Genomic DNA, 18,115 nt, shown 5'->3' on the forward strand with positions numbered 1-18,115 from the left:
TCTCTATCACGCAACCCATACAGCTATCTCAACTCTCTGAATCCTTACAATCGATGGCCAAACGGAAGGCGCCAGGCCCAGACGGTTTAACGGTTGAATTTTATCTGGCGTTCCAAACACTTCTGTTACCACTAATGTTGAAATATTTCCACTATCTCATTGATACAGGATACGCTAAAGGCTCCTTTACTGAAGCTGTGATCATCGTCCTACCAAAACCTGATAAAGATCCGCTGAAGGTGCAAAACTACAGACCTCTATCACTCATCAATATAGACGCTAAACTATTTGCAAAAATTCTGGCGTTAAGACTACAAACGGTACTCCCAAAATTGATCAGTATGGAACAGACTGGTTTCCTGAAAGGCAGACTCTCCAGTGACAACACAAGACTCTTTGCTCATGTACTTTCACTGGCTCCAACATACTTACCTGATGGAATCACAATGTCTCTCGACGCTGAAAAGGCTTTTGACAGAGTGGAGTGGCCTTTTTTATTTCAAACACTACTGTGGTTCGGCTTTTCCAAGGACTCCATCAAAATGATCAAGGTCCTATACTCTAATCCCTCCACTCGACTTCGCATCAACAATGTCTTCTCAGAATCATTCATGCCAACTAGAGGAACAAGACAGGGCTGCCCATTATCGCCTCTGCTATTCAACTTAGCGCTGGAACCTTTACTTATTACTCTGAGGTCTGACCCTCTGATTCAGGGACTCTGCATTGATGATATACATGTTAAAATGACGGCATACGCAGATGACGTTCAACTATATGCCTCTATATCTTCCTTGCCATCTATTATCAATAATATAGATGCCTACTCGAAGGTATCTGGATACAAGCTGAATAGAACCAAGACAGAAGTCATGCCACTAACGGGTAAGCCATGTGGAGATATTATCAAGCAGTTGAATCTAAAATATGCTCCGGATAAACTCAAATACTTAGGGATATATTTTGGTGACTCAATGGAAGAAACCTTGGTTTTGAATACATCTTTGATACTCCAGATCATCAACTCTACTACCTCTAGATGGTCACCACTAAAATTATCATGGTGGGGTCGGTTGGACTCTCTAAAAATGATACTGATTTCGAAAATTACCTACATATTATCAATGATACCTGCTCTTCTTCCGGCGGCATCCTATAAAAAATTCGAATCACTTCTGTCCCAATATCTATGGAACAAGAAGACACCACGCATAGCTTTGAAAAAGCTAAAATGCCACAAGGACGGAGGTGGAGTCAACTTCCCTGACCTCTATTATTATCACTTGGCTTTCATTTGTAGACAGGGCTCCCAGTGGTTGTCTACCAACATAGAAGAACATCCTTCAATTTGGCTTATCCTGGAACGCAAACTTTTTGGTGAACAACATCTAAAATACTTACCATTCCTACAACCGGATCATAAGACTAAAGGCAACCTCGTCATTAATGCTACTAGGATTGCATTACAAACAGTGGACGATCAAGCTCCCCTTTCTTGGAGTGAAACCATGGCTTCACCTATTTGGCGAAACCCACACTTGAAGATTCAGGGTCAATATATAGAATGGCAGTCCTGGCGCAAGCTGGGAATATGGTCCATTCAACATTTGAGAGACAATGACGGATTCGCACCCTTCAACCAATTGATCCAGAAATTTGGTTTGTCCTCAACTCATTACTTTCAGTGGCTACAGTTAATGCATTGTCTAAATACATATCTTAAACACAAAGAACTTTCCAATGATCAGCCTACTATATTACAATGGGTGACCCAATTACAATCTCTCCCAGGCCAAGCATCGCGTTGGTATAAAATCTTACATAATAAGAAATTTACATCACCAACGGTACTTTATGAGATCTGGGCTAGTGATGTTCAACATCCAGACCTAGTACCGGATTGGGAGGATATATGGAGGATATCTTTTAAAGCGATGAAATCTTCAGCTATGTCTCAGCTAACTCTTTTTCTATACCATAGAGTGTACTGGACCCCTGTTAAACTGCACAAAATTAATGTATCTATATCTGATAAATGTTGGTCTTGTACTACACATACTGGCACTTATGCTCATATGATATTCCATTGTTCCTTTCTACAACATTTCTGGAACATGATATGGCTCACCATATGTAAGATCCTACACATTTCTGAACCCATATCTTATAAGGTTATTATATACGGTGCCCCTGCTCTCACATCTCAGTTAGACAAATTTGAAACTAGATTGTTTGCCTGTCTGATTCTCATTGCTTTTAAATCTATATTATCCACCTGGAAAGACTTCTCACTTCTCTCCTATGCCCACTGGTGGAATTCAGTGTGCTTATATACCAAGTTTGAAAAAGTTGCTGCGGAAAAAACTAACTCTCTACCGACTTTCTTGAAAGTATGGACTCCTGTAATAGACTATTGCTCGATATAGAGTCATAAATTAACTCGATTAAGCCTTCACAGCCTTACATATTGTGTATACTTACCTTTTTGACCTCTCACCGATGATAGTAAATGTGTGAACTTGTTCATAATTTTGATACTCACTGCTAGCTAAATTCAGATGGTCTCAATTGTAATTTTTGCTATTGATGTTTACATTTGTTCATGTTATGGTTTTATTTCTGTTTTTGAAATATACAATAAAAAGATGGAACTTAAATTGCTTATCAAGATTCTAAGCGATTTACAAAGTCACTAAAAATAGGGAATAATTAAAATAAGACATACCGACAAACTAAAACAAAAACCCCCCCAATAGATCAGACAACTTAGTGGAGAACAAAAGAAAAAAAAGGGGAGAACTACATCAATAATAAGACAGAAAAACAAAGAAGGTAAGTACATGAGGGAGGGGAGAACCAATTATGAAAGATTCAAAGAAAAAAAAAAGGCACAGACGACAATTAAGCATTATAGTTCAAAGGCATCTTTGAATAGAAAACTTTTCTGCAATGCAGTTAATACTCAGTAATGACTCAGGTGCTTTGAGCAAGTTTCCTCCCCCAAAAGGCTGGAGATCGACAGTGGCACAAGTGTGCATCAAACCCAGTCTTATAGAGCAGTGATTCCCAACCCTGTCCTGGAGGAACACCAGGCCAATCGGGTTTTCAGGCTAGCCCTAATGAATATGCATGAAAGAGATTTGCATATGATGGAAGTGATAGGCATGCAAATTTGCTTCATGCATATTCATTAGGGCTAGCCTGAAAACCCAATTGGCCTGGTGTTCCTCCAGGACAGGGTTGGGAACCCCTGTTATAGAGAGCCATTGGGAGCCATTTTCTGGACTTTTTTGAAGTGTTGCTTTTCGCTCTCTATAAGACTGATCGGTCGGGTCACACCCTGATGTAGCCTGTCGGTGAAACGCTGGCCTCCGTCGGTGTGCCGATCAGCCTCAAGATAAGTGGGATTTTTTCCTCTATTAGCAATTTTGTATATGTGAAGCACAGTTTTTGCTCAAATGTTTACAATGCTCGCTTTTAAATGAAGGTTTTGCCTGTGAGGTTACCGCTCAACCACCTTTATATCCACCTTTGTGGTGGTGGGAGGGCCCTTTCTGAGGCTTTTTCCTTCTTTTAGAGCAAATTTAGAGCTGTTACTGGTTTCCCATTGTCTCTGCAAAATTTTACTACTATAACATCTTATGACCACACTAGCCTCCAATTGAAAGAGTTGCTTTCACATATGCTAGGTACGCCACTAACGCGGCTTGATAAAAGGGGACCTTAGCATGAACGCCCTTAGGGGGAACATAAAAATATCTCCTGAACCTGAACGTAATTCACCTTGGGCTTCAGGCTATAACTGGAAAAGGTGCGAGCTAAATGCGAAAACCCATCCCGTCACGACAAGGACACCACACAGCACAGATTTTACTGTATCCAACTCCAGAACTATGCAATGCTTTTTCAGATTTCCAGGGAAATGTTCTCACTATTTGTGGGGACTTTAGCGCTAGAAACAAATTAGATAAAAATGAGATTGGAATGAAAGCTAATTCGCAAGTAGATTTTTTGCCAGGAACATTAAGTCCATAAGTGGATACATCACATTTATGGGCAGGTTTCTCAGCAGCTTTGGAAAGTCTGCTGAAAGACATAATGGGAAACATTAACAGCTTCAATTAGAGTAGCCAAAGATAGTCTGAAACGTCGCAGACTGTAACAAATGCATCATTAAAAGAAGAGGTATTTCCCTGAGAGAAATTTTTTTTTTAAATACAGGGATCAATAGTCAGCGTGGTTTAAGTGGGCAGGAAAGAGACTGTCCACTTAACCCCTCGCAGTACTTAAGTAGGCGTTGCTGCTGAATTCAGCTCAGACCACCGTGGCACTGTTCAATTACTACCAAGATGGGCCACCAGTGGAGCTTTTAAGTGGTTAGTGGCACATCAGTCCATTAACTAGTTAAGTAAGCATATAAAGTTAGGAGTAGCCTGAATATCGTCTGGATCTCCACCAACTTCCGATGCCTGCACTGGCCCAAACATTCGATGCCGGAGCCTGGACATGTCCCAGCGTTGAATACCTGGGGCTTAATTCAGCCCGCGCCTTTCTGTAGCTTCAGAACTACTGTGGGATGGATATTGAGCTCACAAGCGATTAGACCTCTTAAGGGGGGAAAAAAATCCTCTCTCAAATTATCATATGTGGATAAATTAGAGAAAGCAGTGGCTATACAACCGGTAAACTTTGTGTAAAAATTTGTTTTGGCACGCTTTTAATGTTGAAGACGCCAATGCGCATAACATACTTACCACCGTGCTCTCTCAGTTACTTTGTCGTTCCCCTGATGAAGGCGACTGGGTTGCCGAAACTCAGATCCTAGTTGGGATTGCATGCACTAGCACTTTGGAACTGTTTATGATACTTCCATAGACTTTACCGGAATTCTAGTTTCTATGTAAATAGATGAGATTCCAGTACCAGAAATGTAGGCGTAGGTAGGCGACTATATATTGTCACTGTGCGTCACCAGGCCGGACCATGCCCCAAAGAGGGAGGTAGCCAAAAAAGCCCAGAGCACACGGTGCTGACTGCGTGGTTAATCAGTTCCCATTGGAGTGGTGGATCAAATGATGAAAACACCTGAATAGTTCAAAAACTTAACAACTTTATTTCCTCAGGGACTCAATATTTCAACAATTCAAAATGAGTACTGCTGGAATTCTTTTTTTCAAACATCAAACAAAAATACAATGCTTTTGCCCAAAAGTTCACTTTGCAAACAGGCTTTTATAGTTTCTCAGTGTTCAACACAAACTTCCAAAGAAAACACAGCTTCAACATGCTTTTCAATATGGCCTCCCTGAGGCCTGTGCCTACCCAGAGGCAGGTCTTCTTTGTAGTTCTGATGCCCTAGAGAACAACAATGCATCTTACACCAGAGCACTCTTGCAGCTTGGAACTACCATTTTCTGGCTCAAAACATTTCAAACATTTTCAGAATCAAAATTCTCTCTGGCAGTGTCAGGCTGGATTTGCCTCTGAGCTCTTCTGACAGCAGAGCTCAGGGCAGAAAGGGACCTCCTCCTACAGCGACCGTTGGTTGTGGTCCCTCTCCACTAGGACTCACAATCCAGCAAAAGAAGACAAAAAGAAAAATATTCAAAAACAACTGCCAGGGATGTGCAGCACTCCTGCCACAACTTAGAAACCGCAGTCTTAAAGTGTAGCAAAATCTTTACATTCAGTAATCTTTACATTCAGTAAACTTTCAATTCAGAGTTTACTGAGACAGCCAGTCTCCTTTCTCAGCAAACAATTCCAGTCTCTAGGCTTGCTTAATTGGACACAAAAAGGAACTCCTCCAGCATAACCTTCAGTTTAAACCATTTCAGTGTTCATGGCATATTATAGGTCACTTTCAAAATCCCCCTCATAAAAGTCCATGGCTTCTTCTGAGTCTAAACACTCATTCTCAGCAGTTTCATTAAGCACTTCATCTAGCATTTCAAAATCATTATGAGTGGATCTGACTTGTATGTTTGGGTAAGGCAAGCTGCTTCTGGTCCTAGGAACTGGTCTGGCTTCTTTACAATGTTTCCTCTCCAGCCTGGGTTGATTCAGTGGCTGCCTGCCTTGTGAGCACTGCTGCTGGACATTATAAGCCTCAGGATAATAAGCTGCAGGTGTGGCTTGTTCCTGACTAAAGTGGAAACTAGAATGTTCTTGGTGTAGCCTTGAACTGGGTCCCCCATGAATGTTGTGAGTTACCTCATAAACATTCCCCCTAGGAACAATATTCCCAGCACTGTTGGTTCCACCTGCCTCTTGTTCCCCATTCCATAACCTAGGACAGGGGTAGGCAATTCCGGTCCTCGAGAGCCAGAGCCAGGTCAGGTTTTCAGGATATCCATAATAAATATGAATGAGATAGATTTGCATCTCAAGGAGGCAAGTGCATAACCATAACCAGTCAAGTGCTAAATGTATCAGACTTAACCAGCTGTGTGTTTACGGCTCTGCAAAATCAGATATTCAATGCAAAAACCCAGATGGGGCCCGGTGTTGAATATCTAATTTAATCTGAATTTTTGTATCATACTTATACAGCAGGGGTAGGGAACTCTAGTCCTCGAGAGCCGTATTCCAGTCGGGTTTTCAGGATTTCCCCAATGAATATGCCTGAGATCTATTTGCACGCACTGCTTTCAATGCATATTCATTGGGGAAATCCTGAAAACCCGACTGGAATATGGCTCTCGAGGACCGGAGTTCTCTACCCCTGTTATACAGGTTCAAAGCAATTGACAAGCTACCTTTAAGAGGCCCATAAAGAAAATGGGGAATTACAATTACATTATCATTGATGAATAGTTTACACAATTAGAAGGAGAGGTCGAATACAGATTCACCAATGATTTAAGGATTACAGTACTCCCCCCAAATTCTGTTCCAGGAACCCCCACAAATTTCAAAAAACCACATATATGGTTTTTCGCCTGTCAAAAGGCAGGGGAGGCAGGCTTTGACACGCTTTTTGACAGGCTTTGACACGCAGCTCCTGATTGGCGTAGCCCTACTTTACTACAGGAAGAGGCGGTCGGAGTAGACCATGAATGAGTCCGCAATTCGTGAACCGCAAATTCGGGGGGGAACACTGTATACAGAAATAGAAAAAAGTTATTTAGCTCAATAAAGACTTGTAAAGTGAGTGTTTGGTTTTCTGAGATGCTGTGTTGCCAGGTCCATTATTGAAATGAGGATAGTCATAGTTAAGTTAATGTTTTGTCATTCTTAGTTTAGAGGGGGGGATTGTGCTGCTGGTTTCCACCCCCCCCCCCCCCACCCGCCGAAAGTTGAGGTAGTTTGTTTCAGTCTTCATGGTTGTGGAAATATCTGGGAACAACACCAGAAGTAGTCACCAAAATACTGAGCAGCACAGCTGAATATTGACCTCACCATATTTAGATACTGATTTTCTCCCCAAAAGGGGATCCAGATTGTGTCACATCAAGAATATTGGAACTAGGCCAAGTGATGAGGCTCCTTAGAAAAATGGCACAGGATGTGGGGACCTATTAAGCATAAAAACTGGCAATGTTTCTATGCATTGAGTGAGGTAAGCTGTTTTCCGATGATCAGTCTAAATTTGCAGTGTTATTTGGGGATTTTTACACATTGATCTTGGGGGAGTGGGGTAGGGGTCTGAAAAAGAAGGGCAGAGGGGCTTACTTAGTTGAGGGGCTGGACGGGCAGTGAAAATATAGGTTTGCTTATAATTTTACAAACTCCCACTGCTTGCCCTGGATCAGTAGTATGGAATGTTGCTACTCTTTGGGTTTTGGCCAGATACTAGTGACCTGGATTGGCTACCATGAGAACGGCCTACTGGGCTTGATGGACCATTGGTTTGACCCAGTAAGACTATTTTTATGTTCTTATGTAATGTCACAATGTTGGGTTATACCAGCACTGTTCATTTTATGTTTGAGATGTGATATTCTAATTCATTATATATACATCCAGGTACTCTATTGCTTAACCTTTTCCTATCGTGTGTCTCGGATGACGGGACATTCCAAAAATGTCGTTGCCACTGTGGATAAACAGTCTGTATGGACTAATAAAGAGCCAGGAACACAAAATATTTGAATTGACAGACTTATGACTTATTTACATTATGTTTGCAATAGCCGTAAATGATAACGGTGAATAATACAAAACTTTGCTAAAATAATTACGATTGGAACCAGCGTAACGTAAAATTTATTACGACAGGAAAAGGTTAATGGGTGGTTGTGTCCATTTTCTTGTATCATTACGTTGCAATATCTACATTGCTTTTATTGGAGTGTTGTAATATGATTTCTATAAATCAAAAAATATACAGATAGTAACCGCCATACTGGGTCAGACCAAAAGTCCATCTAGCCCCGTATCCTGTTTCTAACAGTGGTCAAGGACCCAGCAGGATCCCCCAAAGTAGCAAGACTCCATGCTGCTTACCCTTGCATTGTCACAGAGATAACAGGTGGTGCATCTTTGCCCATCCCCTATGCCAGTGTATTGCAAACTGTGTGCTCCACGAGATTGCAGGTGTGCCACGAGACACCGGGGAGCAGGAGAGGCACCAGCGCCAGCCTACAGGAAGTGCCTCTTGCGGCGAGAGGCAAATCCTGTAGGCAGTCAGCCGCCGCCAGCGCCTCTCCGCGCCTCTTCTATTTCATGACTTCCCACTGGCGGCTCAGGGCCCCCTCTGGAGGACCTCCATGCAAGCGCAGACGTCAACGCAATGTCCGCACACTTCCAGGTGCCCTTGAGCCGCGGCCACCAGTTTAGTGTGCTGCGGCGTGTAACGTTTGCGAGACACGGCCCTATGTCATTCAGTCCTAGAGATGAAAACCCCTGGGCCATCCAGGGGTCTCATCCTGAAACCTATTTCTCTGCCATGAAATTGCGCATTGCTAGTATCAAGCAATTTAGTGTCAAGAATGATAAATTCATCCCAATATCTTCTGGAGAGACAATATTTAAAATAAAATTCTGGAAGTTAATATTTCATAACAAAACCCCAAAGCAATAGAATGCACAATTACCCACTCTCCATCATCTGTTTCAACAGCGTTGTTTATAACACAATGAACAAAGTTTTAAACACTGAAACAAGAGACCGTAAGTAGTTAAAGATGGTTTTAGTTATATGCATTTGTTTCACATTTTTGTGACACCTTATTAAAGCTAAGAGCTATCTGTAATAAAATTACTGTTGGGGCCTATCATTAGACTCCAGGCACATATGATAACGTTCTGAATATAGCTCTTAAGTTATTACCCCCCTCCATTCCTCCCTTGCAAAATTCTGTCAGATTCTTAAAAAATCATTTGGTAAAGAATATTCCTTCTGAAGGGACTTGTAAAACACATCTGGGTCCTGGTTCGGATTAAGGTGCAAACATTTCCAGAAGTGTAGGGTAAGGAATGGGAAAAAGTTAAAAGATGTATTCTAGTGGTTTCCAAACGGTGGGTCACATGCTCAAATCAGGTCACACAATCTTGCAATAGGTTCTTAAGTAGTTCCCAATGAACTTTTTATGTCAAGCCCTCTTTTGGGATGTGTGAGACAGTCTGTGTAGGAGTGTTTGTATTCATGGGTGGTTTGGGGGTATGTGGGTTAAGAGTAAGTATGTATGTGGGACAGGGGAGCAGGGGGAGTTTGGTGTATACTCTGTGTGCATCTTTAACTAATCAGGTCACTGGTCCCTTCAGTTATTTTCCTTAGGATTATATTCAGTGGCACTTATCCAGGAACGAGCTGATCAAGTGCCACTCGCTGGGGACAACCATTGATTTTCAGCAGAGTTATTTGGATAATGACACTGAAAATTACCACAGACCTCAACACTATCTGGATAATGCTGGTGCAGGGCCTGGAGTTACCCAGTCAGCAACAACATTCAGAATGTTAACCAGATAAAAGATCAGACTTCTGTCCTGTTACATATCTGAATATCGCCTATACCCAGACAAATGCCAGCATATGATTTATAACCGGATATTCAGTGCTGGTATCTATATGTAACCCCCAGGGCTGAATAGCCAGGCCTAATATAATGCTGACTGTTGCAAGATGAATATTGAGAAGGGGAGATATAGCAGGGCAAGAGGAGGACCTGCTTAAAAACTTGCATGCATGAAATTTCATTCTACCTCTATAATTTTCCATGGCCAATAAAAAGTTACATAAAATTTTTCACATGTGGGTAGATGAAAGCACAGACAAGGTTTTCACAAATTCCTGGAGGAAAAGTTCATAAACCATAATTAAGGTAGACCCGAAGAAAGGCATGGCTTATCCCTGGGATTAAGTATGCAGTCTTGCAACTTTTTGGGATTCTTCCAGATTACTTCTGTCCCGAACTGGCCTCTGTTGGAAACAGGACACAGGGCTAGATAAACCCTTGGTCTGATTCAGCATAGAAATTCTTATCTTCTTATTTATCATCTTTGAGGAAGGATAACATTGATCCCAAAGCCAGTGAAAATCCAAATCCTGCATCTCCTAAAGTAAAGGTTAACTAGTGTGGGTAGCAGAGCAATGAAGTATAGTACAATGTTCGCTTACAGTCAAGTGATAGCTGCAATGAGATTCAGGGATTCTGAGGCTCTGATGTGGTTCTTTCAAAGCAGGTTCCACTGGGGGTGTTAGTGGTCTCCTCAGAAACTCTGTAGTTTAGGGGGTAAAGTTTCTCCATCAGCTTGGTGACCATTACTGGTAGAATTTTACATATAAATTCAGTCGCTCCTTTCTTCTCAGTATCTCAAAAGGAACATAAAGGGTTCCTTGTCCCTCATACAACCAGTTCCTCATATCCAGCAGTCCATTGTTTTTTGTGGGGGGCATAGGTAAACTATAAGGGTCATACATTTCCTTTTTGCTCTACACCCCCCTTCCCATGCAAGTCCAAGGTCTCTCTCTGCTCCCCCACCCCCACCCCCACCCCCACCCTGTGTGGGTCCAGCATCAATCTCTGTTGTTGCTTGCTCATGCTTCCCCAAACCCCACCAGGTCCAGCGTCTCTCAGCTCCCCTCCTGGCAGTCCTCCTGTCCTGACATGTGACTGGCAGAGACCATGAAACAGACTGCCTGTGGCTGGTCCTGCTGGGGCCTTAGTTCTGCATGCTTCCTGAGGAAAAGCCCCAGCAGAACTGGCCACAAGCAGTGTCTTCCACTGCCTCTGCCAGTCACAGACCATGACTAGACGACTAACCACTAGAAGGGAAAAGCAGACAGATACCAGATCCACCAGAGGGGGGTGGGGGGGAAGGGAAGAATCAAGCAGCTGCAGAGATCAATGCTGGACCTGCACAGGGAGGAAACGCTGATTTGGAGGGTGTCTAATCCCAAAGTGAGGGGCCCAAGCTCCCAAGGTCCCCCCACGATTATGTCACTGCAATCAATGTGACAGTTTCTTAAGTGGATACTGCCACCAATATGCTCCTGGATCTGTCCGTGACCTCAGTATACCAGCTTAGGTTGCTCAGCACACAGCCTAAAACTTTCTGGGTTACAAGGCTAGGGCTTCCCTAGTTTACACATTCAGAGACCCAGGAAAACAGAAAAGCTATAGACGGCTAATCTCTTGTGCAACACTCAGCAAATATCCTTCAAAACTGTGCAACCCCCCCCCCCCCCCTCGATTATAATATAGAAATGCGAACTACTCCATCTTTCTGGATGACACTACAATGTCCGTAGGTTAGGTGTGGCTCTGCCTGACAATCAAGTTCAAAGTAAAATCCTATTGTTAAAATAGTAGCAATGGCAATCTATGCAGAAACCCTTACTGTCTGATTTTCAGCTGCCCTACACTTGTAATCTCTCTTTTCATAGGTCATCTCTCCCATTTCCTCCAGTCAATGAGAAACTTGGCAGGTTCTGGCTTCATCCCCCCTCAAACACATGCTCTCATCCTATTGGTCATATCCTTAGTTCCTAGCCTATGAGTACTCTTCACATCCTTCGCTGCAGAGCAGAATTCTCCATCTTGGGCTCGCGAGCAAGCTGTCCTCAGCTCTCCCTTTTCCACCGAGAAAACATCCTTTTTTTTACCGAAGAGGCCAACATCCTTTCACTGGGCATTATCCTGTTACATGAACCAATATCCTTTGTGCATTAGCCCCTGCATTTCTCCAACTATCCCTTTTTCCACTAAAGTTTAACTTCCAACTCTGCAATACAGTAATTCAGAATCTGTCTCTCTAGTCACTTAACTGCCACTCCTTCAATTTGACAGTGTCAACCAACTGATCAGCATCCCGTGTCAAGAACACACCCTGCCTGGGCAGAACTCTTGCTTTCAACTACTGTATCTGCGTGCAGTTATCTGTTTTGCTTATTTGCAGTAAATAGTTGAAGAACATCTCTTGAGTCTTCCTTTTGAATGTTGGCTCAATTTAGCTGGCTGTTGATATAATGCATGAATATGCATTGTAAGATCAGCACAAGGATCTCTGGAAAGTTGGCAGTCCTTGTGAAAAATCTGTGCCTTGCCTTCAAGCAGATATGAAGCAGAGCTTCAAAGTTTACTCCTGCACCTTCTCCCGTGACTGGCTCAGTAGGCCAGGAGCACAATGGAGAACTCCCGTGACTGGCTCAGTAGGCCAGGAGCACAATGGAGAACTCCCGTGATTGGCTCAGTAGGCCAGGAGCACATTGGAGAACGTTTCGAGCAGGGTATAACTTTCTTTCTTTATTGTATTTTTAACTCACTTACATCAAGGCACAGACTGTACTAGTAGACAGAGTATGAGGTGCCATGGGAAATTTCACTGCAGGTGCTGCCTCCTCAGATTTCACTGCTTGAAGCTGCTGTGTAATCAATTTGCCATTTCTTAAACATCTGGCTAGGAAAGCTCAGACTTCTGATATTGGAGAGTGGCTGGAGGTTGGGAAGGAAGGGAAGGGGGTGGAAGAAAGACTGAAAAAGACGATGAGAAAAATGGTAAGTTGTCCTACACCAAATTATCCTCCTGAATATTATGGGCCCAATATTCAAAGGATTTTAATATGCTCATAAATTGGCATCTTGGAAAATTTATTAGGGCCGAGGGCATAAAGTTTAACTCATAATTTCACTAAATTCAGGAGTGGGTCAGAGGGGGTGGGATAAATCAGAGTGTGTGCTTCGGGGCAGGCCACAAGCAACCTAGGAGGATTGCTGCATTACAAGGCTTTAAAGAAGTTACGAGGATGGTTTGAAAAATTTGGTAAAAAAAGCAAGTTAAACAACGTAGTCTCCATCAAGGGTTATACACATGGAGGGGCATTTTTGATAGGATGTCCAAATCAGAGTTTAGACGTTTTGAGAAAGATGTCCAGAAATTCAGTAGTAAAAATGTCCATGCTCAAAACTACCACACGTCTAACTTTTCTTTTAAAAAAAAAAAAATTAACTATCTATAAGTTTTATCCCTTAGTAAGGCTATCTTTTTGGGACATTCCCAAATATAAAGATGTCCACATGAAAACCACATAAAAGCAAGCTGTTTGGCTGTGGTACCCAATTGTCTTACCCCGTCAGAACAGTTTGCCATCAGCTGATTGCGGCAGGGGAATCCCCACCAGCTGAGCAGGTTTCAGGGATTCCTGCCAGCTCAGCTGATATCAGACTTACCGGCCTGAAGTTCCCTACATCTTCCTTACTTCCACTTTTATGGAGAGGAACATCTGCCCTTCTCCAATCCCCCTCTAGAGAAGCACTGAAAAGGTCAGCCAGTGGAGCTGCCAGAATTTCCCTAAATTTCCTCAGTACTCTCAGATATACACCACTGGATTTTTCTAAGTTTCCAAGTTTATTAAGAGCTTACTATCCCGTCCATAGTACAGAGGCAGCTGGGCAGCTTACAGTCTGTTTTAGAAGCATTTCAATTAATTTACTTACCACAGACATCAGACTAAATTTATGAATATGTATTTTGCCAACATTTACATGTATATTTGTGAATTACACAAAAGGAGTTAATTAAAAATAATTATTTCATTTGGCTTCTTAATTGGCTTTTGGCTCAATTGCTCCCTCAGTCGCTGGTGGAGACCACAGGTCTAAACAAACAGCATCCATGCAAGCCCTCTGCAGGTGCAAAAGGAGAAGCAGGAACATATTTTCAGATAGACTTTTATTCCCATCGTAAAATGGGAACGATCCCCTTCGTTCTATAATTTTGAAGGCACATTTTCATGCGTGGAGGGACATTTTTGATAGGATATCTAAGTACTTTTAAAATACTGAAAGGTTTTGACAAAATTGAGCAAGATGCATCGGTATTCACATTGTCAAATGTGACTCGGACATGAGGACATGGACTGAAACTGAGGGGCAACAGGTCCAGGACAAATATCAGGAAGTTCTTTTTCACACAACGAGTGGTGGACAATTGGAATGCTCTCCCGGAGGAGGTTGTGACGGAAACCACCATTCTGGGATTCAAGGGCAAGTTGGATGCACACCTTCTTGCAAATCACATTGCGGGATACGGGTCTTCAACAGGCAACACCTAGCTTAGCCGCCGCATGTGCGGGTCGCCGGACTGGATGGACCCAAGGTCTGATCCGGTGAAAGCATTTCTTATGTTCTTATGACAACTTTGGATGTTTCTGCAAGAACGTCTAAAAGTCGGGTTGGGAAAACGAACATTTTCAAAACCGCAAGACATCTTTTTATTAGAAAATGACTCATCTAGATGTTCTGGGCCTTAGCACATTTATTTTTTTTAGGCCATTTTCAAAAAAATCAAGACGTCCAAATGCAAAACAACCAACACAAGCCCATTTGGATGTAGGAGAAGCCAGCGTATTAATGGACTGGCCACACAGACACGTCAATAAAACAGTGGGGCACCTTAGAAGGCACTGCTGTGAACTTCACATAAAGGGTTTCAGGTACACATTTTATCATAACTTACTTATAATGTATACTGAGCCCTCCAAAACCTAACATACCCACCTGTCTACCACCCCGATAGTCCTTATAATAATAATAATAATAACTTTATTCTTCTATACCGCCACAATCTTGCGACTTCTAGGCGGTTTACAATCAAGAGAGCTGGACATTCAGCGAGTTACAATGTGCAGATAGTCAGAGGAAATACAGAGTGCAGAAACTTTAAGGAAACAAAATTATAGATATACAATTTGCTGAGCGAGAGTATAAGGTATACAGATTGGAAGAGATTTCCAAGTGGGCCTGTTAGGAGAAGGCCGTGCAATTCAAAAAATGCAGCGAAAATTACGATATAACAGTAACAGTTTATATATATCAAAAAACCATGAAGTTCTATGCGGACTTAAGAGGGGAGAGAGGAAAAGGGTAAGAGGTCAGGAGGACTGCAGGTGTCACCTATATAGCAGTACAGTAGGTTTTGGGTGAGTTTTGGTGACCTCACACTTTCCACCATAAATATAGTGGATAGCGTAGGATATTGGCCTGGATCCCCCTCTCTATGGTTCACTACACCCACTAGGCTACTCCAGACGCCTGCTTACTGCTCTAGCAGGATTTCCCATAATATCTGCAGCTGTCTTAGAGGTTGCTATGTACTGATTATTTCACATCTTTGAGGGTTGGGAGGGGGGTCATTAAATAATGAAAATAGTACTTATCTTGTCCCCAACATAACTTTGGCCTGTCCGTTTCACTGCTAGGCGGCTTCTTCAGGGGAAGTGCTTATTAAACAGGCAGTATGCAGTAGGCTCTGAACAGCTGCAGCCAGTGCACTCACTATTCATCGGTAAAAACAGCCTTGATTTCACACTGTTTAATAAGCGCTTTCCCCGAAGAAGCCGCCTAGCAGTGAAACGGACAGGCCAAAGTTCCATCGAGAACAAGCTAAGTGCTAGTTTCATTATTTTAATGGCTGACGTTAAAAATAATATGAGAAAAAGTCATATTTACAGTATCATTTAGGAAAATCATATTGATACTGCCTATTATCGATCATAGATTTGAATTTAAATAACACGAACAAAAAAGAAAAAAACAAACTGGGTTTTTTTTGACCGGTGATGATGTTCATAGCACCCCCATTAAAATGATTTTGCTTTCTAGCACTTTAAGACACTTGGGCGTTTGAGGTCTTTCCCCAGTAAGCTTCAGGATAAAATAAAATTCGGAAGCACTTACAACAGAGATCATCATATCCATAATTACTTTAGGTATTTCTTTGGATATTAGATATTTTCCATTTATAACTTTGGAATTAAACAGCTAATGAGGCGACGGGTGCTGGACCTTGGGATTCATGTTTCTCCTAGTCTGAAAGGCCACTGTTGGCTTGCCCTACAGCGTAGAGTTAAATTTATGATTCTTACACTTTTTTATGGGCCCCTGGTTATTTACTGCAATTGTTAGACCCTTAAATTCCAAATTTTCTTTACACTTGCCTTCATCTAGCAAAAATCTGGATGTGGGTTTTTGTGTTGTTGGTTTTTTTACCAATAGCTATCTTGGCTTTGTTGAATGTATTGCAATTTTTAACTTTTTCTTTGGGTGGGACAAAATGGTTGTTTTATGTATGATATTTCTTTGTAAATTATCTATGCTTTTATTTAATTAGAATTGACAGGATATGATATTAGGTTAATAAAGTACATATGAACAGTTACCTCTACTTCACGATGTCTAGCTCAGTGAATAAGGCTGGGAGGTGTTACCTCATGCTCCCTACAGTCCAGACATGAGTCCACCAGACTTCGACCTTTTTCCAAAGTTGCAACAACCTATGCGTGGACATTGTTTTGCAACTCTGGAAGAGCTTTCTTCCGCCGGTACCCGAGCCCAGCGACAACTGAACAAAAAATGGGTCTCAGATGGAATAAAGAAGCTTCCCGGATGTTGGGACTTGGTCATTGCAAAGCAGGGAGACTATATTGAAGGATTGTAAAGAAATACTTGGAAAAAAACACCATGTAAATTAAAAAATAGTGTACATTATTTATGAAATGACCCTCATACATTGTGTAATCTGCAACAGTTATGTGTGATAAAGAGCTTTTCTCCGTGTTATCTATATGGCAAGATGCTGGTAATGCAGTCAGAGATTTGGAACTACGGTAAATGCATTTTAGGAATTACTGCACAGTTTAGTATTTTTATTCATTTAATTTAAATATCTTTTTTAAAAAATTTATTTATTTAATTTTTAATAATACAAGCAATAGTGCTTTACAGAAATTTTAATAACAATGATACATAATCACATCCTGATTAACAGTTGGATTTTAAATTAAAATTAAAGGAAATAATTCTCAATTATATATAGTCCTCAAACTAAGAGGAAGAGAGACAAGAATTAAATCTCAACAAAGAAATCATATCATATTTCAAGGAAATAAAGTGGGTACCTTCGAACATTAATATGTATCGACACAATTAACAATGGATTATCTTAGGGTGCAACAAACACCCCCTTCCCTTCAAGAAAAAAAAGCAACTGTTCTGGCTCATAGAAAACATACTTGGTATCTTGGTACAGAATAAAACACTGATATCCTAACTGGTTTCATTCAGGTACTTTTATCATATTTCCATATCTGTCCTGGTGGGTTCAAACTCTATCTAGTGTACTTGAGGAATGGGGGGGATTAAGTGACTTTGCCCAGGGTCACAAGGAGCAGCGAAGGATTTGAACCCACAATCTCAGGGTGCTGAGGCTGTAGCTTATCCCCTGCGCCATACACTATTTAAATGTTATGCATATCAATATATTACACTCGTGAGGCTCTAATGTACAACAGTAGAAAGATACCCACAATTACTTAGGGGGAAGTCAGACTTTTACTGTAGTTATACCAACTTCTGTGGTAGATGAATAAAGATGTCTGTGAACAATTTCACAAGCACTTATGTTATCGCCCCGGGTCGTAAAGCCATGGCCCGATGTTTCAGGGCCCTATCTTAAAGGAGCCAGACACGGTCACATTGTGCTGCCCCTGAGTCCTTACAATCAGAACACCCCCCACTCCCAATATCTGAGCTTCCCCTCCTGAAAAGTCTCCAGGATGAAGTAATATTAAGTCGTAAGAATGCGGCGAGAACCAACTTAGGAAATATAGAACGGAAATGTAGAACTAGTAATTCTACTTTCGCTCCCTGCCTTCCAGTCCTGGTTTCCT

At 41.8% G+C, this 18,115-nt stretch overlaps 1 protein-coding gene across 13 annotated transcripts in view; it reads right to left on the reverse strand.

Annotated features, from left to right (window-relative positions):
- The window catches only part of PKNOX2 (PBX/knotted 1 homeobox 2), a 424,329-nt gene that overhangs the window by 363,648 nt on the left and 42,566 nt on the right, over positions 1-18,115 (reverse strand). For 2 of the 13 annotated variants that reach the window (XM_033918106.1, XM_033918107.1), the window contains exon 1: positions 4,755-4,798. The exons of 2 other annotated variants lie outside the window; for them this stretch is intronic. Coding sequence is in view for 1 of the 11 variants with exons in the window: in XM_033918101.1 (XP_033773992.1) it covers positions 4,755-4,837 (83 nt within the window). In the remaining 10 variants the exon portion in view is untranslated. Of the gene's footprint in view, positions 1-4,754; positions 6,017-18,115 lie in introns of those variants that run through there. 9 more of the 13 variants (XM_033918093.1, XM_033918095.1, XM_033918101.1 and 6 more) reach the window with 8 other exon arrangements.

Source organism: Geotrypetes seraphini, chromosome 13 (genome assembly GCF_902459505.1).
Source record: "Geotrypetes seraphini chromosome 13, aGeoSer1.1, whole genome shotgun sequence".
Taxonomy (NCBI): domain Eukaryota; kingdom Metazoa; phylum Chordata; class Amphibia; order Gymnophiona; family Dermophiidae; genus Geotrypetes; species Geotrypetes seraphini.